The sequence below is a fragment of the Melanotaenia boesemani genome, chromosome 13 (genome assembly GCF_017639745.1).
Source record: "Melanotaenia boesemani isolate fMelBoe1 chromosome 13, fMelBoe1.pri, whole genome shotgun sequence".
Taxonomy (NCBI): domain Eukaryota; kingdom Metazoa; phylum Chordata; class Actinopteri; order Atheriniformes; family Melanotaeniidae; genus Melanotaenia; species Melanotaenia boesemani.
Window position 1 is genome coordinate 18,983,208 of NC_055694.1, and position 26,437 is coordinate 19,009,644.

General features: G+C 36.8%; 1 protein-coding gene across 1 annotated transcript in view; it reads right to left on the reverse strand.

Moving 5' to 3' along the window:
* The window catches only part of cntn3a.2 (contactin 3a, tandem duplicate 2), a 34,440-nt gene that overhangs the window by 4,074 nt on the left and 3,929 nt on the right, over nucleotides 1-26,437 (reverse strand). The window contains exons 4-18 of the mRNA XM_042002817.1: nucleotides 21,780-21,955; nucleotides 20,085-20,180; nucleotides 19,682-19,885; nucleotides 18,752-18,854; nucleotides 18,261-18,445; nucleotides 16,329-16,465; nucleotides 12,916-13,045; nucleotides 12,331-12,481; nucleotides 11,996-12,123; nucleotides 10,637-10,806; nucleotides 9,267-9,384; nucleotides 3,848-4,006; nucleotides 1,093-1,242; nucleotides 940-1,010; nucleotides 63-297 (exon numbers count right to left, since the gene is read on the reverse strand). Of these exons, the coding sequence (XP_041858751.1) occupies nucleotides 63-297; nucleotides 940-1,010; nucleotides 1,093-1,242; nucleotides 3,848-4,006; nucleotides 9,267-9,384; nucleotides 10,637-10,806; nucleotides 11,996-12,123; nucleotides 12,331-12,481; nucleotides 12,916-13,045; nucleotides 16,329-16,465; nucleotides 18,261-18,445; nucleotides 18,752-18,854; nucleotides 19,682-19,885; nucleotides 20,085-20,180; nucleotides 21,780-21,955 (2,213 nt within the window). The remainder of the gene's footprint in view (nucleotides 1-62; nucleotides 298-939; nucleotides 1,011-1,092; nucleotides 1,243-3,847; nucleotides 4,007-9,266; nucleotides 9,385-10,636; nucleotides 10,807-11,995; nucleotides 12,124-12,330; nucleotides 12,482-12,915; nucleotides 13,046-16,328; nucleotides 16,466-18,260; nucleotides 18,446-18,751; nucleotides 18,855-19,681; nucleotides 19,886-20,084; nucleotides 20,181-21,779; nucleotides 21,956-26,437) is intronic.

Below are 26,437 nucleotides of genomic sequence, written 5' to 3' on the forward strand. Positions count from 1 at the left end.
GTCCTTTTCAAAAAGAGAAATGGTTTTATAGCTTTGCTAAGACCCCTCTTACATCCATTTACCTGTCTCTGCAGAGTAGATGGTGACTACAGGGCTGAAGGGACCCTGTCCTTTGCTGTTGTAAGTGCCAACCTTGACATGAAACGGAGAGAAGGGTGCAATGCTGTCGTTTCGGTACACATACCGAGATGCACCGGGAGCAGAAGTAGCCACGTGTGTCCAGCTAACTTCTCCGAAGGCACGGAAAGCAATGATGTAACCAAAGCTCTCACCATTCTGAAGTTCTTCGGGAACAGGCTGAGAGTGAAACACAAAACTATAGTGATATTAAAACATATACAAACCACTAACATACACTCCACCGCTGGGCTCACACAATTACCACAGACTCAGAAGTGCATGACCCACAAATTGCTTTTGTGACCCACTTGATAAAATTAAATGAGCAGTAAAATGCCATTAAAATAAAAAAAAGAAAAGAAAAAAGAACACATCTGCACTCATTACAGAACAAGCAGTTTTCAAAACGAGAAGTTATTCTATGTTTAATGAAATGAGAAAACAATGAGATAAATCAGGGCCTAAAGCCTTCTGAGCTATCAGCATTATTTTTCAGCTACTAGACTGTTTTACTTATTGCTAGATTTGAGCAGTGTAGATTTGGCAAAGCAGCAGTAATTTAACAGTTAGAAGCCTCATAAATGAAATTGACTGCCAAGTCTACGGTTCTGCTTTTCTGTACATTGCTGCTGCTCTACATGCAGACTCTATCAGAAAATTACTACTGCAGTGACAGACTTCAATTGGCCCCATATTTATGACAGCCATAAGCCAAACAGGATAGAGAATTTGATTCAGCAAGAAATATTTAGCACCTCACTCAAGTATAAAAACAACTGACACTGAATAAGAGACTAGAACATAAGACTGATGACTTACCTCCCATGTGATGACCAGTTCAGATCTGCTTCCACCTCCTCCACCCACATCACCTGGTGCTGCATCTGGAACTACAAAATGAACACCTTGTTCATATCTGCATGAATAAAAACGTCATTATAACAAATTGACAGTGAAATTAATTTACTGCACCTGCATCTTCTGTTCTGGTCTTGACAGACACAGGGCTGGGCTCTCCAACTCCAACACTGTTTTTAGCCAATACCCGAAACTCATACTCCACCCAGGCATTGAGATCCACTACAGTGGCTGTCAGAGTGTTTCCATCGATAATCTCTGGGACTAGAAAACAAAAAACATCAAAAAAAAGAACATTATCCAAACAAGGTACATGCATATAGGTAGAAAAATAGACAAACAAAAAAACAAAGTTGAGCTGATCGTCTGGTAAATTTTATATTCTGACTCCTGGCTGTTCCAGGAAAAATGTGTTTTTTTTTTACAAGCTAGTTGCCAGCTTTGTCTGCAAAAAAAAAAATAAATAAAAAAAAAACACTGCAGTTAACACTACATTAACAATTTTGTTTGCTACTTGAGGGTAACCGAAACAGCTGGATAGAGAATTAACACCTTTTACATTAACAGCAAACTGTGTCTCTACACATCCAGCAGGTAAAAGGAAGCACTGACAATCATGCAGAGAGAGTCCTGTTACTCTATAACAGATGAACCTGTGAAAATCAAATATTTTCTTTGCTTTTGAGATTCTGGCTTATCCTCTGCTGATTAATGATGCTAAATGTGCTTCTATGTTCTTTAGGGGATTTTTTTAAACCTTTTTTTGCAAGAACGATATGGCTGTTGCAACAGTAGTTACCTCTGCGTCACTTATTTTATCATTTTTGCAAAATATCATTAGTTTAATCATTTTAAGCAAAGTCTACAGTTGTATACACAGTCCTGTAATACAAATGTATTCTGTATAATAGGACAGAGCATTTTAGTTTAGGTTGGACTAAACCTTGCTCTTTTTTCTTATTTCTTTCCCAAGTACAGATTGTTTGGTAGAATATATAATCTTTCTATAATGCACATTTCATGCATTATACTGTTAAATTGAGATGCAATTTTTTGTGTATTTTTTTTTTAAAGTTTTATATACATTTTTGTAATACCATTTTTCTGAATTAGTTGATAAATAACAGTTTATGAAATGACTAATGAGTAAATTAGAAGAAAATCCCAACATTGTGCATAGTGTTTATTACAAAAAGAATAAAAGGATTTCCAAACCACTTCAGTTCCACATGGAGTTGAAAATATCACAAGCATAAAATATCAAATGCTGAAACTAAGAAATATTACTGACCTTTGAAAAATGCCAGTTATGTGTGTAAAATTGTAGATAAAAGGGAACATTTACCTCGTGTTACATCACTCTGTAAGTGTTTGGGATCTGAGGGTTAGTTTTAAAAGTGAAATGTTTTCCAGCTTTTGCTTTGTATAGTATTTTAGTTGCTTAACAGATTTGGCCTTGTTTTATTGTATTTTATGTTTCATAACTAATTCAATTATTTCTATATGTAATTGGAGATGAACTTCTACAACAAAGCCAAGCTGTTGTAATATGTGAAAATTGTGTTGTCTTGCTGGATTGAACAATCCTTTTCTGAAAAAGGCAATACCCGAGTTGCTGCATAACTTGTATACATCACTCAGTATTACCCCTACAGACGTATCACAGAAATACAGCTTCCCATCATAGATGGTGGTATTTAAACTGTATTTTAAGAATAAATTATCTGTCTTTCTTCTTTAGCTTGGAAGACACAGCTCACATTCAGTTACTTGGTTTTATAAACTGTAGTTACTATAATATGCTTTAATATGTTGTAGCTTTGTATGTATAGTTAATCTTGAAAAATGAGACATCATGTCTCAATTACATTTCCCTGTATAAATAAAGGTAAAATAAAAATAAACTAAAATACATGATTTACAATATAAATTCTGTTTGATTCCTTAGACTAGAGCCAATTTTTAACCTCAGCTCAGTCCATCTTCAATGGGCTTTAACCCACTGAAGACTAGTTTTACTGACAAGTTTCATTGAGTGCATGCAATGATTTCCGCTACAGAATCATCTCTGTTTCTGTTACACTTTTGCCTCGAGGCCAATAGATCACAACCGTTTAATATTGACTTTCAGCCTTGTTGCTTGGAGGATTGACTTTTGATACTATTAACATCTTAATGATATTAAACAACACAGATGATAATATCCCACAATTCTTTGCAATTGTGTGTCAAGAAACACATTTCTTAAATTGTTTCTATATTACTATTATTCATTATTATATTATACATATAAAGTCTCTTACACAGGGTGGGTAAACCATCATCTAAAGATCTGACAGTCAAACTGAGCATTTATTACATCTTCTAAAAAATACAAACAAAAAAATGCAAGATTTAAATTATTTGCAATAGATAACATATTGTTTTTAATTTACATTTACATTTGCATGCCAGCATTTCAGAAAAAAAGGTATTTATACAGAAATAACTTAATCATATATATTTTTTTTAGACAGAAGCCTTAAAATGTTAAAACAATAAAAACCAGATATCAATAAAACTGACTTGTAACTTGAAGCAGATGAAGTGGGCGCTGATTTTATCTGAGGTATTTAATGTATGCTCGTAGGGTTATTAAAATCAATTTAGTGAAATACTATAAAACCAGCAACAATGACCTTAATGTCTCAAATGTTAGACCCTTTACTCCAGCATCCAGAGTCCTCACTCAGTAGCTGACCCTACACTGTGACCTGCCTGCCAAACTGGGAAAAGAAAGACCAGCAATTTCCCTGAGGGGATCTTTGAATTATCAGAATAACATCACATGCTCTTTGAGATAAAAAATTAATTCTTAAGTCCTGAGTACCTGTGTTAACCCTCTGCCATCCCACAGTGAAGGGCGTTCTGGTCTGAATGAGGTAATTGGTGATGGGGCTGCCGTTATCTTTGCCGGAGCTCCACGCCAGCTGAGCTGTGCTGTCTGTCACCTCCTCCACCATCACCGAGTCTGGAGGGCTGGGGGGGCCTGGTTCACAGGAACAGATACTGTGAGGTATTTGTACATGGAAAAATCACAGACAAATCTACAGAAATTAGGATGTGCACAGGGAAAATATGAGCTACACACAATTATATTAACAAAATAATCCACTGAAGTTCTCATGATGCATAGCCTTTAAGTTTAGAGATCCACATTAGCAACAGAAAATGTTTAGAAGTCTTATATTTGAAGTAATGCCCTTCACAAGGAATTAAAAGTTAATTTAGGATTTATCCTCCAATATTCACCCTACATGTAATTCCCCTCTTTCACAGTCCTCGAGGTAATTGATCGATTGGACAGCAGACGTGAGTAGATGCAGGGAGTCAAATTAAAAGGTAAAAGATGAAGAAGGGCATCACAGCCCCGAAGACCCAAAGTTCTATCATTTATTTTCGTTATCCCACCAATTAGGTAGCGTTAAGTTTTATTTTTGCTATGACGTCCTGTATTAATGAGCACGTTCGTTCATCAGAATTAATAGAGCACTGTAAAGTAGCTCCTCAAGCTCTGTTTACAGAAGTGGCTTCTAATCTAAGGCTATTGATTAATGAATGATGGCTAATGATTAATTTATTATTTTTATAAACAACCAACTCTTTGTAAAAACAAATAAGTTTGTGTTTATAGTATATATTATATGTATATAGTTCATAGTATAGTATGTGCCATAAATATATATATATATATATGTATATATATATATATATATATATATATATATATATATAAATGCACACAACATTGTAACTTAATAAGTAACTACTAAGGTGCATCATACTTAAATATACCTTAAGCATACTGCTAGTATGTTTGTCCCCAAAGCCTTGGATTTAAAGATATTGATCTTTGCAACACTCATTAGTGGCTGTTGATAGAAAAAAAAAGCTTTAATACACTAGCCTCGTTAATACATATTAATTTAGCACAAAATCAAGGATCAATCCCTTATCCTCCAATTATATTTAATTGGCTGAAGACAACAAGATGCTGTTAGCATCTTCTGAGTACTCGTATAATCTCTGATTAATATAGAAAGACTATCTGGGTTTTATTTTGAACTTGGCACTAACAGCCTGCACTACTATTTTGATCTAAATTGAACATTACATAAATGGAAAAGATGCACAGCTTCAAGTATCAGTTATGAATATCAGTGGTGAAATACACTGCATGCATATTGACTGTCACTAGACATATCTTCTTACACACAGGACAATGATGGTGATACAACTATTAAAAAAGCATAACTGCTCAACAAGTGAATGTTAATCACAACAATGTTATCCTCACACAGTGACCTTCTCCATAACCACCACCATCACCCCGTGGAGTGTTTGTGAGACATTTGGAGAGGCATCTAAAACATAACCGCTGCCATCGTTAAAAACAAGAACCCAGATGATCACTCAAGAGTCTTTGTGTCAGGAGCGATTATCATTGACCTTCAATGCAGCGAGAGAGGAACCAAACATGACTGGAAATCACACCCTGAGATATGAGCAAGCTGCCTAATATACTTGATTGCGAAAGTGTTTCCATTGCCAACAACATTAATAATCTCTTTTATTGCAACTATGATAATAAATGTCTGTATGTGCCGCAGCAGTCACACAGAAATAACCACAGTGAAAAGAAGTTCCCAGTGTTAAGTGTGACTACAAGGAGCCACTGAAAGAATGTCTCTAAGATTTCTGCCTCTTTCTCCAAAGATATGAAACTGCATTGAACCTTAATAATGAATCGCATTTTGAAAAATTCAACTGCAATACTATGTGCCTGTCCTCATTCAGGATCTCTATTCCTTTGAATAATCCACACAACATGAAACTCTTTCTTTAGAAAAAGGAGTTCCAGTGAAAACAGCAGTTTGAGTTTCCAGCCAGGGACAGTGACATCTTTTATTAAAAGATGAAAGATGGAGGACAGTTCTTTCTATTTTCTCCTTGGATGATTATCTGTTTTCTGTGTAGGCCTGTTCAGTCTTCAGTGCAGTTCAAGTGTCTATTTTCCTAAAGTACCCTGCTCAAAAAAATAGCAAAACTTGGTAATTATGCTTCATTTTATTAAACTTAGAAGCGAAATAACGAATGCAATTATTGTTCTTCTTATTATTTGTTTATTTTGTTTGTTTTAGTCAGAATCTGGTAAATTTGGGGGATGGAACAGGGTTACCCAAGGAAAAAACAATCTTTTGTTTAAGCACAAATTTTCTCAGAATGATCTACAACATTAACTGAGATGATCTGGTTATTTTCACTGTAATGATCGATTAATGATTTAAATCATGAACTGAGGCAAAACCAGCTAATATTTTACAGATGTTTGCAAAATGATCTAAAATAAGTATGACATTTATGGTCCAAAATGTTTTCAGAACCCCTAAAGTTTCATCACTTTATCTTTTGAAAAGGGGTATAAAGATTGCACCTGGCTACATCCTAATTCAAGCAAAAATGACTTAAACAAAACACACAGTTATAGCTAAAAGTAACAGCTGATGCAAGATTACATCATCATCTAGAAATGTCAACCTCATCTCATGCAACCTGTAAGGAATACAGTTTTATCTAGTTCGGTTCATTTACAGGTGAACACAGACACACCTTTTGTTAGTTTAACCATTACCAAAACACACTCTGATCACATTATTAAAACAAAAAATGGGCTTAAGATGCAGCTTTAATTTAAAGATGCTTACATATAAATCTAAGAAAGGGTTTAAGAATTAAAAGTTCTTCCATGTGTAGAAGCTTTTTAGGCACTCAAATGTAAATGAATCAAGAAAAGCTTTTCCATGTGTGGGCTGTTCCTTTATGTATTTTTAATCAATAATGCAGGTAAAAGGCTTGGAGTCGATTCCATGCTGTTGGTTTGCATTTGGAAGCTGTTTCTGTGAACCCATAAAATGCAGTTAAAGGAGTTTTCAATGCAACTAAAACCAGATGGTGCAAAAACAAAATAAGGAGATGACCAACACAGAAAGAGCTTGGCAACATGACAACACCCACAGAAAACAGTGTTGGATGATGGTTAGGTTCAATCACTGATAGAGGAAAATGAAGAAAAAGCCATATCAAGAAATTCAGCAATTTAAAGTTTTAAAAAACAGAAACATTATATTGTGTTTTATTTGTTGTTGTTTTTGCTCTGCAAAAAGCCTTTTAAAAAGCTAAAGCAGTTCTGAATTATTTGGATAAATGAAACTAACAGCTTAGAAAAAAAGGGATGGAGAAGGCTGGGAACAACATCTATAAACACATGGAAGCAGTATGAGGGCATCTAGCTCTCTGTTGATCATTTTTATTGAAGATGTGACAGAAGACAGAAGCAGTCAAATGTATTGTGATGTGTATAAGGTCACACTGTCTGCTCAGATTAAACCAAACGCAGCAAAGTAGATCTGCTCGCACACAGGAGATTGTCAATGAGGCACAGCAAAGTGCCAAAGAATTCCATGATTTTTTTAAAGGTAAAGAAGTGAAAGTTTCAACCTGAACAACAACCGAAACAGCTGGAGCCTGACAAAGCATCATAAAAGAGGAAACCCATTGGATGGAGAAATTCTTCACAGCCTGATTTAGTTTTTTAAACAAAGTACTAAAAAATTACCATTTTATTTATGCAAATTTTTCCAGGATGACATATAGCCTTTCAGTTGGTCACCATACAGCTGGATTTCTAAAAAGTTATCATATACATACGTAAGAAATAAAGGTTTGGGTTCCTCCTAATTCTTATATGTAAAGTAAAAAAAAGCTCAGCCAGTTACAGCAGAAAAATTCTTATAGTTCCATATAAATAGCTCAGTCAAGGGGACTTTCACTGTTCACATTTTACAAATATTTTTTGAGAAAGATAACAATGATAGAGACTTTTCTTCTTGAAGAATTTTTAGATCATAGTATTGATATTTTGCCTTAAGTAAAGTATAACTTTAATAATAACTGATTATTCTGCAGTGTGTCATGCTGGCAGAATTCGACAGATAGAAAGAGACATCTAATAACCAAAATGGTCTTACTGGCTCTGTTTCATTATAGATATAGATATTTCAGTTTGCTGACTGACACAGTGTAAATACTATCTATGCTGCTGCATTTTCTCTGAAAGAATGAGTGGTGTGAGTTACACAGGATTAAATATAATGTGGGTTTACAGAGCAATGCATGCATGCATGCAGTACATATGTATGTGGTCACACTCAGTTTGTTAAAGGTTGTCTGCAGTGATCACGAAAAGACATTTTTCCCCCACCATGACTGGTTCTCTATTCAACTTCATGCTTTCTGAAGCCATTCGATTCAAACTATGAGACATCCGTGACAGCTGCCGTGAGCAGGAAGTGTAAATAATGCACAGCCTGAGTCACAGTCAAGTTTGTCTCCAGTCAGTTCTAGGCCAATTCATTTCCCTTGCCATGCTTTTGCCTTTACTTGTGAAAACAGCATTATTTCCACTTAATCTTCAGCCATTTTGAAAGGAATTCTCATTAATGCAATTTGCCAAGAAGGTCTTAAACAGACAAAGTTGAATCTCTGGTGAGTATCCTTGCAAGATAAAGATATGGATCCAACCTTTTCAAAACTTGACACAATCATCCCTCACCTCATCTGACATTTAGCATATTTACGTTGGGTCAATTTGCTGGGCTATTTGGCGTATTGATCTGGGCCAGAAACAACCCTCGAGCACCCTCCACAAGCGTTAAAAAGCTGCCAGTCCCTCAAACGTGCAACAAAATTTATTTTGCTCTGCCAAGTACAACTATCGACAATTGCATCTCTTTGGAGCAATGCATACTGCATGAGTGAGCACAGACAGGCATCTTAATATTTCCCTGTCAAGTACATTGCAACAGTATTGAAAAATGCTTAATTAAAGGCAAAAAACGTAAAGAACAAACCTTAAAAGAAACCATAGCTGCTATTCTTAGAATTTCATACTATTTTGTTTAGTTTTTGAGCTCAATAAACATCTCTAAGGGAAACATAAAAAGGATTTTGCTAATGTAATTAAGCCAAAGCTGCAAGAAATAAATGGAGCATAAAATCTTTATTTTCATGAGAAATAAGAGGAAATGTTTCACAAAACAAGCTCATTTGACTTTACTGTCACTCACCACTCACCACTTTACTGTTAGGATTTTTATTTTCTCCTTTCTTAAAGAGGAAGCAATCAAATGAGCCTGACTGCAAGCCCTGTTTTAATTAGTGAGTGCAGGGCAGAGAGGAGGTTTTCTTACCTTTCACAATCAATACAGCTACGGCTGACAGGCTCTCCACATCCGTGTCCACCACACAGATATATTTGCCAGCATGGTAAAGCTGAATGTTCCTGATCATCAGATCTCCTGCTGTTCTCTGCCAAGGAGAAGAGAAGGCTTTATGTAGCATGAAAGAAAACCGACCCTGTGACAGCTTATTAAATGTAGTGAAGCATATACAAGGTGCGATAAATAGTGATCCAGTGAACATTAGCAGATTGTGAAGTTACTTAGCAAAGACTTCACAGAGATGAATACAGTCAAACAAAATATCTTTATATGTCGGGTCATAAGCAGCAGCTCAACATGAGCTGGAATAAAAAGGAATAGGATAAGTCACTAAATAATGTTGGCAGTGAATGGAGCTTTATCTGTCTGACAAGGCCTCAGCTTTTTCACTTGCTTTTTGCAAAGGTCGTCGGTATAACCTTCAAGACCTCTTGCAAAGATGTACACAAATAATCTATTCAGGCAGTGTTTCCTCATTTGGAGAGAAAGAGAAAGCGAGAGAGAGAGGGGAAAAAAAGACTTCTGCGTTCTCATCTGAGAGGACACCCGTAAGCAACAAATGGTAAATTAGTGGTGAAATCATTCTCCTGGCATTGGCAGAGAAACGCGGCAGCAGAGCCAATGTGGTTTAATTATGGAAATTAAATTCCCTGAAGCAGCAAAGTTAAGTTGATAATCTCTTTGGACTGGGGACATTCTGGCATTTCTGGGGAAGGAGTCTCTTTTCAGATAAGAACATTGTCAGTCAGGCACACACAAGAAGAATGGTTAATCTCAAAGGGTGTGAGGATGTTCTGAAAGTGTTTTGTCATTTGGGTGTTTGCCATGCTTTGATTCCTTTAGAAGAACATCTAATAATGTGTATCCACTTCCTGTTTTGTGGGGCTGTGCAACAGGCCATGTCAAGGCAAAAAATTCGAGACATTCAGCCAAAGTATTAAAAAAAGAGCAGATGAGCAAAGCTAAGAAGGAGCTGGAATCGGAGAAGAGTACTCAGAAAGATGACAACCCGTCACAATGGCTGAACAACTAGCACATTACCAGCATAATGGCTTCTATGTGAGAAGTGTATTATGACATAAGAACAGTCTTGTTTCCATTCACAAAAACACAGGTGGAAGCATAGAGGCCTTAATTGACACATTTGCACTTCTTTTTTTACATCCTCACACTGCTTTCTATGCCTCAGAGCAGACATTTACAATTCTGACAGGGATGGCATAATACTAGCAAAACTGGCCACAGTAAATCCTTCCAAGAAGCCACAAGCTGTTCCTTTTAACTAATGTTAGTGATGGAGTGAAGCAAGATGGAAAGAAATATGACTATGGGTCACTCACCCCTCCCACCAGCTCAAAGTGACTGTCTCCCTTGGCGATCAGCTGTCCGTTGAAGGCCCAGGAGAATGAAACATCAAGGACGGGGTCACTGGCGACCTGGCAGGGTAAAACAATGCTCTCGCCAACAATGATCTCCATGTCCACCGGCCCCTGGATGATTCTGGTTGGATCTGACAGAGGAAAAGGCATGAGTGCCAATCAATCACAAAACATAAGGCGTTTTTTCGCAAGCGGATGAGCTGAGCTGCCCTTTGTTGATTTTTGCTATAACGGAACCAGTCATCCAACACTTGCTGGAACCCAGAGATTTCTCTTTACTACAGCGAGTCACGGGCCGAGCTGTGTTATCTTTATAGAGGAAGGCCTCATGAAGTCTCAGTCAAATAATCTGTGATAACATGCAGACTGCCACCACTAAAATGGATAATACTCCAGGATAACACAGCTCACATAATCTTCTGAAATCCTGATAGCAATTACAATACACTGCAGATCAGATAAAGCTTCATGTAATAGGCTCCTCTGTGCATCCAGTACAAAACTGAGGAGCACAGCTTTAAAGTCTCCCAAGCAATCATTTGGTGAAGCCCTCTGTGATTCAAAAGTCAAGATAATGAATCTGCAGGAATCAAATAAAGAAGGTACAACACAAAGGAAGAGGACTTGTACTTTTACATCTTACCTTACAATAACTGTCAAGAGGAAGGGGATAAAATGCACAAAAAAGGCCCTCAGATCTCACACTAGTAAGACAATGTCTGTGCCAGAGCTGATGTTTAATGGCTTTTGGAGTAATTTAAGAAAAAAAAAACTTGCTTCAACAGAAACAGTGGGAGATGGTATCATTCAGCACATTGACAAAACTAATATGAAACTCAGAGAAAACACTCAGCTGTCACTACAGATAAAACACACACTCAACAACAACACCACCTCCCTAATGCTTTCACTGCTTCCACTCAGGGCACTTTCATTTGCTGCTGTAAAAATGTTTCTGCTGCTTTGAGGGAAACACCGTTCAACTACTTTGTCAAATACCTTCTGAGAGTTTTAATGGAGCTGCTGAAAAATCCAGCTGGACAAAACAACTGAAAAACTGACATATCCTCAAGTTGCAAGGAGCTTTGATTAAGCATTACTCTGACATTTAGTGTTTTTACTTAACTGTGCCTAACTATGCAGGCTATAAATCAAAACTTCCCAAAGTTTTGACACACATGAAACTCAAAGTTTGCTCATGTTTTCCACCTTTCAGCTATTGATCCAAGTGCAGTAGCTCTCTTATGTTAATCCATATCAAGCAGTAAATTCTGCTTACTAAGTAGAGCGCACAGTCTCCTATTAAACGGCAGAACTCACCCGTAACCAGCAGCCTTCCAGTTGTACTTGACATGCCAAATCTATTCCTTGCAAAGCATGTGTAACTGCCTGCATCAGATTTGCTCACGTTTGCAAGCCTCAGCGTTCCATCTGGGGAAAGGGTGATCCTATAGGAGACAGCGAGAACAAAGGCTCATTTTATCACCACATAAAGAATGACTTCAGATTTTTCAGTGTTCTGGGTTATCAAAGCAGTACATGAGCATGCGGGGTGAATACTGATTAGTCCAAGAGAGCAAATGAGGAAAAATGATGCTAATATTATCCTAGTTATGCAAATACAGAAAATCCTAACTCATTTCTGTTGTCATTACCTGTCATTGGTGTGGATAGGCAGGTTTCCTTTCTTCCATAAAATGCTGGCTATGGGATAGGCTTGTGGTTTACAGTCTAAAGTCACGGTAGTTCCTGCCTTGGCTTTGAGCAAAGCTCTGAGGACGTTCCCTGTGAAGTCTGGAGGAGAGGCTGATGGAAAACAGGAAACTGGATTTGGCACAAGACTCAGACAAAACTCTGAAACCTGCGTTAATCTGATCTGTAAAAATCATCAAACTGTAAAATAATGGAGACTGACGTTCCAAACATCTGTATTGGGAATAGAAAAGGATATTTTTGGTTGTTGTTCCATTTTTTTGCTCACTGGTAAACTGGCTTGGAAAAGAATGCTTGCTAAATCACTAAATGTATCTGAGAATTGGATGTTTATCGTCATATCTTTATATCAAGATGAAAACATCATAAAGACAAAAACACATTAAAATAAGTTTGACCCCTTAAAATCCTCCTCACGAACCCCTTTATCCGCTAATCCACACAACCTTTAAGAAAGACAGTAAGATGACCTTTTAGATTCTTTGGTAACAATGATTTGAGGATCTAAGAGATAAATGCCATCCTACCTAAAACCATTAGTTCAGTAGCAAAATATATGACGCCGTGTTTGTTTTCAGCCACACACTGGTACATGCCAGCATCAGATAGTGTCAGCGCCGACACTGACAGGACCCCGTCCTCCACATGGATCCTATCCTGTGAAGAAAAGGATGAAAGAAAGCAATTATTGCTTAAGATTTAAAGGTAGCTTTTACTTTGTAACGCACACACTCAGTTAAACAGCGGATTGGTTCAAGGCACAGTCAGTGGACGAAGATCAAATCAGGATGTTGTTGTACATAATAATCAGTCTAAGTACAAAAGACATTCTTGTTTTTTTAAATACAGCTTTGCTTATTTTCATACCGTTAGGTGCAGCACCAACTGGAAGTTTTCTGATTCTTTCAAGTATTCCTCATTTTTCGTTTCAGACAGACTTAGACTCACTTTATTTCTTTTTCCTTTGAGTGAACACAAAATTCTCCACAGTGACAACCAAAAGGATTTGAAGTTTTTTTAATCATTAAAAACAGAGGAGTGGCCTATCTGATTGCAAATTTTTGGAGATATCTATCTCTTGTTCTTCAGAGGCTTCTACAGCCTCACTGATGGTTTTACAGATAACGATGTAAGTCACGGTAAAAACCGAACCATGAGGTTGAGGAAAAATACCTGCAAGATCGACTGTCTACACAAAGATCTAGGGATGGAAACTAATATTTTAAAGCTTGTTTTCTGAGTAATCAGCAATATAGGGCCTTTATCAGATAGGTAACAAACAAGTCAGTGGTTGCTATGAGTGCGATCCAGAGTTCCCTTGTGGAGATGAAAGACCCATCAATAAAGCACTTCACCATTTCAGGCCTTCATGGCAGACTGACTAGAAGCTGTAACTCATTAAAAGGCAGAAAGCAGCCCTCAGATTCTTGGAAAAGAAGGAGAAAAATCCATCGATTTAATGAAACAAAGGCTAAATTGTTTGGGAACTATTTTAGTGGCAGGTTTACTCTTCGCATGGAGCAAAGCAGGCACTGGGCATCCCTTCATTAATTCCATTTTTAGTTAAAGTTGATTAAGGTGAATATATTTATGGAACTTGGGGTTTAGGGTAGATGGTAAGATGGATGAAGAAATAAAAGGAGCATTCCTGAGTGAAAACCTGTCTAAGTAACCATGACCTTTACATTTCAACAAGACGACAATCTGAAACACATTACCATGAAAACACAAGAATGGTTTTGGAGAAACAGTAACAGTCCTAAACTGGTCCAGCCAGAGTTAAATCCTGAAACCAGGAGGACATTTCTAGACAGACCTGAAAAAAGCTGTGCACTGAGCACATTCCAGCGTGGTGAAGCTGGGATGTTTCTGCCTAGAACGATGGGAAAAGCTTCCAAAAGAAATGTGTGCCATGTTAGTAGGATAATTCCCAAGTGGACCTGAGACTGCTATGGCTGACAAAGATGCATTAGCAAAGTACTACATTATATTAAGTGTCTGAAAATTTATATAATGGTATTTAAGTCTTTCATTTTTAAGAAATCCATAAAAAAAACTGTGTTTGCATTGTCATTGTGTTTGACTGGGTCTAGACTAAATAAAATGACTAAATCCATATTAGATGAGTTTAACACACAACAAAAATGTGGAAAATGATCCATCAACACTAAATCAACACTAAATTTATCTCGATTAAAGGCTGGTTCAGCTTGAGGCTCTTTCCCAAAACAAAGGTTATTACTGTTTGGTTTTGTTTTAATGAACACAGCTCTTCGATCATTTTTAGGGTGTTACACATCGACTTTTTGTAACACACTTGTTTTCCTTGTGATGTTCTGATTCTGTTTTAAAGATAACTGAATAAGATTTTGCTTCAGATTCTTAAAAGTGACATTTCAACATCAGAATAAAACATCAGTGTGTCTGTATCAGTTCGAGATTTAAAAGCAACATGCACACACACCCCTGCTTGCAAGGTAAAAACAAAGTGTTGGAGAACAAAGTGCTGACGGAATTTACAATCCTTTATCAAATCTAACATCTTGAAATCATTTGGACTTTACAGTAAAGGAACTTTGGACTAAACTCTACAGAACGTTGATAAAATACAGCGGTAGCATAATGTAGCTGAACAATCCTCCTGTTAATGCAGGGAATGTATGAAGAGAGAACAATCACAGCCTGGATAAAAACATACAACTGAAGATGTTGAAGACTTTTTATAACCACAAAGACTGATTAAAAATGTAGAATTTTACTCAACCAAGCAAACTAAAGTGGTTGAGGGTAAAAACTATGGTCACATGATACAATTAATGTAATCAATATTAATTATTATTTATAAAAAAAAAAAGAAAAACAAAAAAAGAAAACATAAAACTACTACGACATTGCGATTTCCCTCTGGGATTTATAGAAAAATTCAATTTAATTTCATTTCATAGTGTACAAAGACAAGAAAATTGGTAAAATATACTATTTCAATGATAAATGTGTTCTAAAAGCAAAGAACAAAGTTCAGCTAGAAATATTAAATACATTTTTTGTGATCTTTATAGTAGCAAAACTTCTTCCTTGCTGGGTCTTTCATTGAGGTAGCTAACACTGGAAAACAACAATCTACGTTAAACAGATGTTAATACCTGTATCAGAATGTACTGAATCTAATCACATCATACTGTATGCATCAGTTTGTCTTATGGAGGTGGCATACACACTTCTAATATACAGATCTGCTCTCACACAACGTATGTACATGTAGAACTGATGATAAAGCCTACTGAATTTCTATTATAAAACATAAAATAAATGTCCTGTAACAGCAAGAATATGCTTAAAACAGATTAAAGAATGACTTTTAAACTTGTCTCTTTAATAATAACACTGGTTATATTTGCCATCTTATTCAAAAGAGGTACGCCTTGCGTTGAGCCTCATTAAGCATTGCCAAGAAAATAAATTTCAGAAGCCGGTTACAGTCAGCCAAGTTTAAAGCTACTGATCGAACAATATACAATGTGAATTTCTCATGTGGTTGAAATAAGGTGTGCAGCTCTACATAAGATATTTCACAGTAGATTAAACCCATTGTCCTTAAATCTGAAGGAGCTTAAACATGCACCATGAATAATGGAAAACAACTCTCGACTCCATTCAGATGAAATGGAGCAATCTCTTGGGAGCTACACTGATCCACTCACTAAGACTGTGTAATCCGCCAAGGTGAAACAGAACCAGTGGCAGTTACATCCATGTCTCATCACAGGCTTACATCTGCAAGATGTTTACATTCTCCTCTCATTGAAGTCTAAATTGCAATCGGAAAAACAGCAACATGTTTCCCATCAGGCTCTTTAAAATAAAAGAATGAGCTATAGCTGAAGATTAAAGTCTTTCAAATATAACATTGGTAGGTAGCAGAAGGCAGGGAGTAATTTACCTCAGAGAGAAGTTGCTGGCCATTCTTCAGCCAAGCGTAGGAGGGTTTGGGCTTGCCATTGGCTCTGCACTCCCAGAACAGTTTCTCCTCTATGGCCAGGGCAGTGTCCTTCATGGTCTGGATCCACTGAGGCTTGGCTGAGAACACAGAAATATTCTCCTGTGAGCTATCTCACAAGAACCCAGAGGACAGCTTTCGAGGAAGCGGCATCATGTCATTGAAAATGTTGCATCCTAAATAGTTCAAAGGAAAACTTGTGTAGATTGGCAGCTCAAAGCAGAGGAAATCATAACATGTGAAGGTAATTGATTTGTCTTAAAGGGGCTGAAGTGGAAAAGATTGAATATTTCATCACTTTAATGTGTCACCAGCCCGTGGCAACATAAGATTAACATTAAACACTGAATCGCAAAGCAGGAGGCTTTTCGTGAGCACACAGTATCAGCGTTAACCCTAAACTGTCACGTTTTAGGAAATTCTTGCAGGCGTTGTTCATAGCGTGTCAATTTCATAGGAGTCTTTTTTTTTCTCTTTCACAAATTCAAAGGACAAGACAGCAGATGAACTAAACCAAGGGCCCAGATCTGAATACATAAATACAATTTAAGGGAAATTAAAACAAGCATCCCTAACTATCCAAAAAAAAGCAATGACTTTCTCACTTTCTTTGTTTTGGCTGTCTTTATAATAAGCTGTGACAATTACTTGATTTCCAAATTATTTCTTTTACATGGAGAGACCCTACACACACATCATAGATTAAAGGGTCACGTTTTTATCATTCCATGAATCAGAATATTCTGTCCCCTGCCAGAAAAACAGCAAATAAATCATATTGTTATAGACATTAAATATTAAATAAATTCAACTATGATTTCAACAACAACAAACAAAACCTTAAAATATTAGTTTATGTTAGTCCAGTAGAAGTGGAGTTTCTTGTTGGTCTGGGAAAATTTCTCCTACTTCTGTGTATCATATGGCATTTTTTTTTTTTATTTATTTATTTTTAACCACATGTTAAAGTAAAGCCCAAAAATCTGTGGCAAAATGAGTCGCTTTCTTTCCCAGAGAAAAAGGCTTCTGACTACACTACTGGCCTTTCTTTCTGTTACATAACAACATTACCATCAAACACATTTGCAGAATGACTACCTAGATGCTAGTTTGTGCAAGGCTCTTTAAAATTGTTGTTATGAGAATTGTTATGAGAACTATGGTGCTGTTACAAAAACATAGGAAAAAATTATCCTCATATGGCTCAGCTGTGGTTGTAGATGGTAGGTTGGTCTCAGAACATGTATGTTTGAAATAGCTTTTATGGAAGGGTTTTTCCAACATTGCGGAGGTTTAGATTTTTTTTTCTGCCAGTCAGCTTACTTTCCACTATTCTGAACCTTCAGACTCATCATACAACCATAATTCAACAATTTTATGTAGGGCAGGAATCTTAAACTCCATTCTTCTAGGACTACAGGTTTTATATATTTCCCTGCTTCAACACACCTGACTCAAGTTTATGGGTCATTGTGCAGATTCTTGGATCCATTTCCATTTCATTTGAATGAGGTATGTTGGAGCAGGAAAAGTATCTACAACATGCAGGACAGTGGCCCTTGAGGGCTGGAGCTTGAGATCTCTGATGTAGTGTGTTTTCATGTTAACCCCCCCCCCTGTTTTACTGGAAACAAAGTGTGCAGGTAAATACCCTAAACAACAGATTTGTCCATGAAACTTTCTCTAGTACTCACGTTTGACAATTATTTTTCATTACAAGAGTTTTGAAGTATGCTAATGATGAGTTGAAAAATGAAACACGACAGAAGGAATTTAAGTGTAGTTGCACCAACAGTCAGGTTTTCCTACATCTGCACCATTTTACTGCTAGTAACAGACGCGTTATCTCAACCAAGCAAACTAAAGTCACAATACCATAAAAAGCCAGACGACCAGCAGCCGTGTTCTTCCCCATCTTGTTCTCAGCAACACACTCGTACCCTCCTGTATCGTCCTGCTGGAAGCTTGGAATCTCCAGCACAGCATTTGAGTACTTCATCTTCACTTTGCTGGGGAAGGGGATTCCATTAGCCCTCCTCCAGGTGATTTCTGGGACAGGGCTAAAACAGACAGTGAAGAGAGCATGTTTGCTGCTGTCTGTTACAATCCAGCAATAATTAAGTCTGTAAAGTGAAAAAGCCTACTCAGTGTGTTTTTTACGGATGAACGGTTAAGACTAAACCCAATCCAACCACAAAAAAGCAGCTTTTTTTTTTTGCGCATGACTTTCAGAACAGCCTTGGCCTCTTGCCACACTCGGAAATATAATTGCCACAGCAACTTTACGACACAGAAATCCAGCGGTTGCTTGTCTAGAATGACAGACCGAGGAAGATTGAAAACATGCTTCGAGGAATCCAGCTTACTTCCCAAGGGCGAAACACTCCAGTGTCACTGTTGAGCCTTTTGCAGCAGGTACATTGTCTGCGAAATTAACTTCTATTTTCGGCTCGTATTCACCCATCACTCCTATGAAGAGCAAACACAAGAATCAGCTCAGTCTTCCATTATTTATGACTTACAAGCAGTATGGTTGGCACCATAGACCAAACAATGGCAATGTAGAACTAACAGAGTAGAAATAATAGACAAACATTCTCTCATGGGCAAACTCGTAGTAGTGCATCACTTAAGTGTACAGACGCCAGGATGCTGTGAAATAGCGGCAAGGAATAATTTAAAAGTCTGCTGGGGGGGTGCACGTCTTGTTTTTTCAGCCAGTGGCTTTTTATCTATTATTTCAAAGCTTGAGTAGGCAGTTTTATTGTTTATATCAGTATTCAGGGAAGACAGTCAAGATCAGGATCAGACAGTGATGCAATTGGTTTCAAATTTATGCAGCTACATGTACAGTACACTGAGTGGAAACTAACTGGTTGAGCCTCCAGAACACTCAATGTAATGGTCCAGTGACATATGACTGATGTTTAATTCATTGAAGGCAATTGTTATTCACTCTTTCTATGAAAGCATAACAGCGAACAGAAGAACACACCACTGCGAAAAAGCCCGAGAATTCATGTGAAAGCTGGAGGAAAGCTTTTAAAAGGGAATGCAAATTATTAGAAAGCTAAGTCAGCAAAGAGGAGATTTGGGTGCTTTGTTTACTGACCTACATTAAGGTGCAACTATTTACTTAGAGCCATTAGCATTCACTGACTCAACTGCAGTGAGGCACATCAGGACAAAGAGCATTAATGCTAGTTTAGTGATTACAGCCACCTTAAAATGAGAGTCCTCATGTAACGAAGCTAAAAGGGACACTTGTTGTGTAATATACATAAGCTGCATCTTACCATCTGTCCTGAGGATCAGAGATGTTGGTGAGCTCTGAACCTTGCCCTTCGTGATGCTGTTCATCACTACACAAGTGTAGTTACCCACATCAGAGGGCTCCACCTTGGCAATATAAAGATTCCCCGTCTGCTGGGAGACGAATCGCCGATTGTCTTGCTGAACAAAGTATGGGTACTCATTGAAGACCCATGCATAAGTAAGGTCTAAAAGTCAAAGAAGGATGTATATGAGTCAAAGGCAAACACCCAAAGCCATTAAATGTAATTAAAAAAATAAAGGAAGATCATAAAAATTGTAATCAGTAGTACTAGGATTATGTTTTTAATCATTTCAAAACAGCACTCAGACTTGTAAATAACATAGACAATGTAGAGCCCGAGGTTATGAAGAAAGACTGTTTACCTCCAGAGGAAGTAGGCGTCCCACACAGTAACACCACTCCTTGTCCCTCTCGGACTGATACAGCGCTTCTGGTGTGAACTTTAAAATGATCCAAATCTGGAATTTAAAAAAAAAAAAAAAAAAAAAAATCAAATAGGGACAATTTACCAAAAAAACCAACAAAAAAACAAAAAACTGTGTGGAGTCTTAGAAAGACACGAACCCCTGCCATGTCCAAGACAGAAAAAAACAACCAGGACCTAAATGAGCTACTGGATATTAACTCTACATTACAAGTGCAACTATTAGGCAAATTCTATTCATCAAGGTTAAATAATTTTTTTAACAAATACAAAATGTTACCGAAGCTTCAGTTTAACAAAAGAAGAATAAGTTTCGTCTTTCTCAGGGGAATACATTTGTTAATTTGTCAGTTACAGGTAAACTATATCACAAAAGTCTTCTTTCCCAACTTGCTTATAAATTACATTTTCAATTCTTTAACCATATGTAACAAATTATTAACACAAAATGAAAAAATAAAAGCTTTTGAGACTATTTTTCAACAGGATTTCACTTCATTGCCAAGGGAGGCAACTTTTATGATGAAAGGTGCTGGTTAGATATATGCTAAAATGTCAGAATCTAACGGCATTTATTATAGAATAATATTTTCAGCCGTTTTTTAATATGAAAAGGTTAAAGCATCCCTAACCCCACCCTGCTGACATCTATTAATGATCCAGCACATATCCATCCATCTGCTCCATCAAGAGTGCCTCAATGAGGATTTTTCGGCCTGAACAAACTCAAACGCTTCAACTAATAAATCTTGTTCTGTGATGATCCCGTTTCAGCCTTCTAGACACCTTACACCACTGGACAGGGTCTATGATGGCAATGATCATGTGTAGTTTCATGTTTAATTTGTCACAATTTCTTTTTTTTAAGTTAATTTGCATTTTGTCTTAGAAAAGTGTGGAAGATTGATTAAGGTAAGAACGCTCACTTGCCTTGTAATTACACATGATATATGTGACATGGAAACTTTAAAAAGACTATTACTCAAGTCGTGCACAGCTTTATGGAGGCTATGAAATGACAGGAGCTTAAAACACATAAAAAAGCTGAACATAAAAAAATAATTAGACAGTGGAAGCTTTAGTAAACCTAACGAATAATGCTGGCTTATGTTTCATACCACATTAAAATTATTTTAAAAGATAAAACAAACAAACAACACATTTAACATTTTTGTTTCACCCTTTTCATTTATGTTTTCATGGTTAGGATCACAAAAATATCATTTTTCCACTTATTTGCCAAGCCTAGTTAGTTTGTATTATTCTCACACACCAGTTTCATTTTGTAGTAAAAAAAAAATAGCACAGATGGTTGATTTTACTTTCATGAATGATTTCTTTTAAATTCTTTACATTTTTAAGCAAAGTGACAAAGCTATTTACTGACTAACTCACGTTTTTTCTGCAGTAATGTTGCTAAAATATAAATAAGTTTATTCTGTTCCAGATGTCTTGCTTTAATCATTCAAAGTAGATTCACACCAAAGTTGCAGAACACTGGTAAGTACAGCATTAAGCTGCTTTGTGCTGATGTATCTGCTGTTAAAACAAATGCAAGCAAACCTTTTTCTTGTAAAACTAAAAAAAAAAAACAATAATAATAAAAAATAACCAAATACTGAATGTCACTTACAGGCAAACTGTAGGCTCGCTCTCCTGCTGAGTATAGCTCCTACAGTGTTGTAGGCCATACACTGGTACATCCCTGCATCCTGGTAACGGTCCAGACTGCTTATAATGAGGTTGCCCCCAGACAGACGTCGCCGACGATCCAAGCCCAGATTTATGAGAGTCCCGTTCAATGACCATCTGCGAGGGCAAAGACACCATCAGTTGCTGGCAAAACGTAAGCGCCATTTCTTTCTAGCAACCAAGGTGGTATGACAGGAGGTTAGCAGAGAGCACAGCTCACTGTGGTAACTCACTTTGAGAGAGGATAATAGTGTGTATACTGAGATTTGTCCTGATGTTGAGGAACTAAGAGTTGAATATTGAAATGAACAGAAACCTTTGTGAATTCTTTTCAATACAAGTAAATCTTCCAAAGTCGTGCAGAATATCACTGGCAAGAAAGCGGATAAATGTGTGCACGTCAGTAAAAAGAAAGTCTATCAGTAAGTATCTGAAAGGTTCTGCCTGTCATATCTTACATCTGCCTCAGGACTGCAGTCTATTGCTATTTCTTAGTTTTTATTTTTTTTTTCGGTTTATACAATCCTCTTTCCCAACTGTATGTGTCAGCTTCATGTCTGAATGACCAAGCTGATTGTTAGTCTGTAAAGCTCTAACAGTAAGACCTTCTAGCATTTACTGAATATATCACTGTTTTTCTCTTTTTTTGTCTGCTGCATGCAGTCACATTAATCACTGAAACACAGGATGGGATGGATCTTTCTTTTGGCAAACGATCTGCATTTTAGATTCCGAGGAACTCACCAGTTCCTTAACCTGATGTGGCAGATGGTTTGGCCAAGCCCAGTGACTCAATGTTCAATCTAACACTGTCTTTCATTAGTGAAGCCAGTCACCTGTTGAACAAGCTTAAACATACCTGCTCCAATATACACACCGCACCTGGTCACACTAACAGGATATAGCACGGCAATCTGTATCGCACATCTTTCTCTATCCCTGTCATGGGTACATTTGAGCTTTAAGAAACATTAACTTAAATGATGTCACTGCATATTAACACATGGCCTGCATATTGAAAATAATTCTTTTCACATTCTTTAAAGATAGCTAAATGCTGTTAGAACATCACTTTGCCCCAAAACACAGCTTCAGGTTTATACCATGCCTCAGCTTTGACTTACACAAAGCTCCCCTTTAACATGAATTTATCCCTCAGATGTAGCATGAACAAATATATTGGCCAGTTGGCTCAGTTGGAAAGGATCAACCTACAGGAGTACCATTTTTCTTACTGCTAATTTTAGAAAAATATTGTTTAAATATGGCTGTTCAAATAGTCTCCACAAAAGAGACAAAACTTTACTTGGTTGCTTTACTTTAGTTGTTTACAGTTACCATTTTTAGAAGCCTTTCCTACAGAAAAAGTGTTCACTCTTATGCAGTATGTTCTTTATACACAAGTTTTTTTTCACAGATTTTTTAGTTACTTGTTATGTATATATAAACACTGAAAGCCTATTTTTTGTTGATATTTGCTTTTTTTTCTTCGAGTTTTCTTTATTTAGCTCTGACACTAGTTGCCACTGCAGCTATTCTCCCCAAAGGCATCATTACATTTTAATCTGACAGTATCATACACAAAGCCATCCTCTGCTATTTAAGAGGATAAGATAAAGGTATTAGAAGCTATCATCAGTCTAACAATAATTACCTCTTCCCTGTCACATTATATTTACATAATGTGACATTATTATACCTCTGACTTCTTATTAGGACCAAATATTATCACTTAGGAAGAGGTAAAACAGGCTTATGTAACAAAGGGTGTCTTTTAAACTCTTTTTCACATTTTATTATATCTTGTCCACACTTTGCAGGTGTGGGGACTTGAAATAAATAATATTTGCTCACCAGGTTTTGATTGTGCTATCAAATAAATAAGCCACCTGAAGGAACTCTTAAACTACAAGGTTAAATTGTTGATTTAAAACGGTCTCATTATTGAAGGAGAAAATACTTCTTTTTCATTCTCATCTTTTTTTTTTTTAAATGCTATTCAGTTTTGATGGGTTCAAGGACAGTACAGCTTTAAAAAATGTTCCATCATTTTCTCGGAGCATAGAAAATACTCATTTCTTTCTATAAGCCACATTTTTCTACTCTGTTTCCCTTAAGTAGAAATGAAAGGCTATAATGGCAGACTTTACAAAAGGTTTCAAGTCTAACCTTTAAAATGACTTCTAAAAGAAAATATCCACGCCATTTAGTGATGATGAGTGTTTGCTACAACATTCAAAACACACTTAAGGAACCGAATGAAATTTACTCCACTGCTATGGATGTTTGAAGGGCTATATGGACCGGTCATACATGCCAGAGAGCGTAGGCGTCTGTGTACACTCACTTACATTCAGCTATTTAACCCTCAACCAGAACTTCACCTCTTCCTGACCTGCTCTAAAGTATACCTCTGCTGATCTGAGCTGCAAAACCATGCAGCAGGTCATCGATTAGCTAGTAGAATTCTGACTGCTCTGCTTGAAACTCATTTTCTGTAGACCTTTCCTGGACCATCTTGGCGTTTTCTGAATGACTTTGTGGTTTGATTCCAATCATTCAAATCTCTGGCAAAATCTTACATGAGTCTCTTTATTTATGGATTTTAAGAAACTCCAACCACATTATGTTTTTGACCTGCTGTGGAGAAGATGCACGTCTATAGAAGAACTGCCTTTCTCCCATGAGTTATTATACCACCACTGTGTGCATACCATGAAAGTCAGATATCTTTGTACATGACAGAAGCAGCAGAAAGAAGGAAAAGAGGCAAAAGAGAAGAAGGGCTGAGCTAGCAACACGAGTCCATTTACACTTCAAGGGAGAAGCCACAAAGGTGCTGGGGGCATGCAGAGCCTTGCACTGCCAGTTTGACGAGAAACCACGTTAAACATGCTCATCTCACCTTTAATCAGTACATAGAAATACCTGGTCTTAGGTGGGGTATGTGAAAAATCTGAAATAATGAGCATACGTACTCCAAACCACTACCATTCAGCTCAGTGTTCTGTGTTGGAGTAATTCCAATGTGCGAAGACACTCATAATCAATGCCTGTTAGTGCCAACTGGTGTCTAGCAACCTGCATTGTTCTCATGGTGTTTTATAAGAGGACACGATCATTAAGATGCTACACGTGTGTCTCTAAGATACTATCTGGTGAGACAGCAGACAGATTGGTGGTGTGTTAGTCAATATGAGTTAGTAAAGCCATAATGACACCACCGTTTGGAGTGTCTACATGCATTTCAATCTAATTAGGAGAAAATGAATAGAAGAGAAAGCACCTTCCATTTCCAGAAGAAAACTATAATCTTGTAATTAACCATCCTTTTTTCTGCCTAAATTACTGAAAATGGCTTTGTCTGTGTGGGTAGCTGCAAGCAGGGAATGATAAAACAATGTTTTTTCTTTTGATTTGAAACACAAATATGAATATATTTTTGGAAAAATGTACTAAAGGCAAGACCTCACAGGTAAAACCCCTGGTTTTCATTATATTGACATTTTGGGGCGATTTTACTTCTTTGGTGTTTGTTTTACTACATTTTTTTACATTTTACTAATGATTCATTTAAACATAATGTTTAAAAAATGGTTGATGTAAAAGGCTTTGGGTGACATGAGATATTTTTAAACTGCAGTAAACTTTCCAGCTTTCTATGAGCCTCTGTTCTGAATATTCTTATAAATGGGTTTGTTCTTACCTTTATCACAGCCTGATTTCACTCAGTAAATATGACACAAAAAATGTGTTATCACTGTTTGACGGATTATGTCAGGTGATGCTTTATTTCCTCACTAAAACATAAAGTTCCAGAAAACATCAAATAAATAAAAAAAATCATCTTAAAATGAGTAATCAGCTGGGGGAATTCTTTCAATCATTTCTATGAAAAATTCTGTAAAAAACATCCAACTCTATTCACCTGCAGTGTAACTCTGAACAGTGAAGTAAGCAAGTAAACATATTTAATTAGATACAGTCCAATTCAGTCCAATTATATTCTAATTATAGTCCAATTCAGTCCAATTCATCATGATTGTATTCAGATCATTCCAATTAGTAGCCTAGCTGAGGAAACCAACAGGTCGCATCAATCTTCTCTTCCATTCAATCCTCCATGTTGAGCATGATCAATCAAGTGAGGAGCTCATGTCTCAACTTATTTGCATTCAGTGTTTCCATCAGATGTTTTACACAACTCTTTTCAAGAGAGGGAGAAACACTAGAAAAAGAAAGACACTGTGAAGTTCAGGATTTTGTACTGAATTCTATATGAGCAACTTCTAAAATGTGTAACTTCAAACTTTGGTGCAATGCACTTCAATTCAGTTTATTTACACAATGTCAATTAACAGTGACAGTTATTTCAGGCCAATTTACAGAGAAAGTAAACAGATTCATTGCAAGTCCAATCATAATCCAATTCAATCCAATTCTTTTCAATTTATTAAAATTCTGTTTCATATAATGCCTTTTCATGAAAGGTTTGGGTAAGTAAACTAGCAGAAGACACTGAATGTTTAATCTGATTCCCTCACCATAAGCATGTACAGGACACCGAGCAACAGTGCAGATGAAAAACTTATTTTTTAA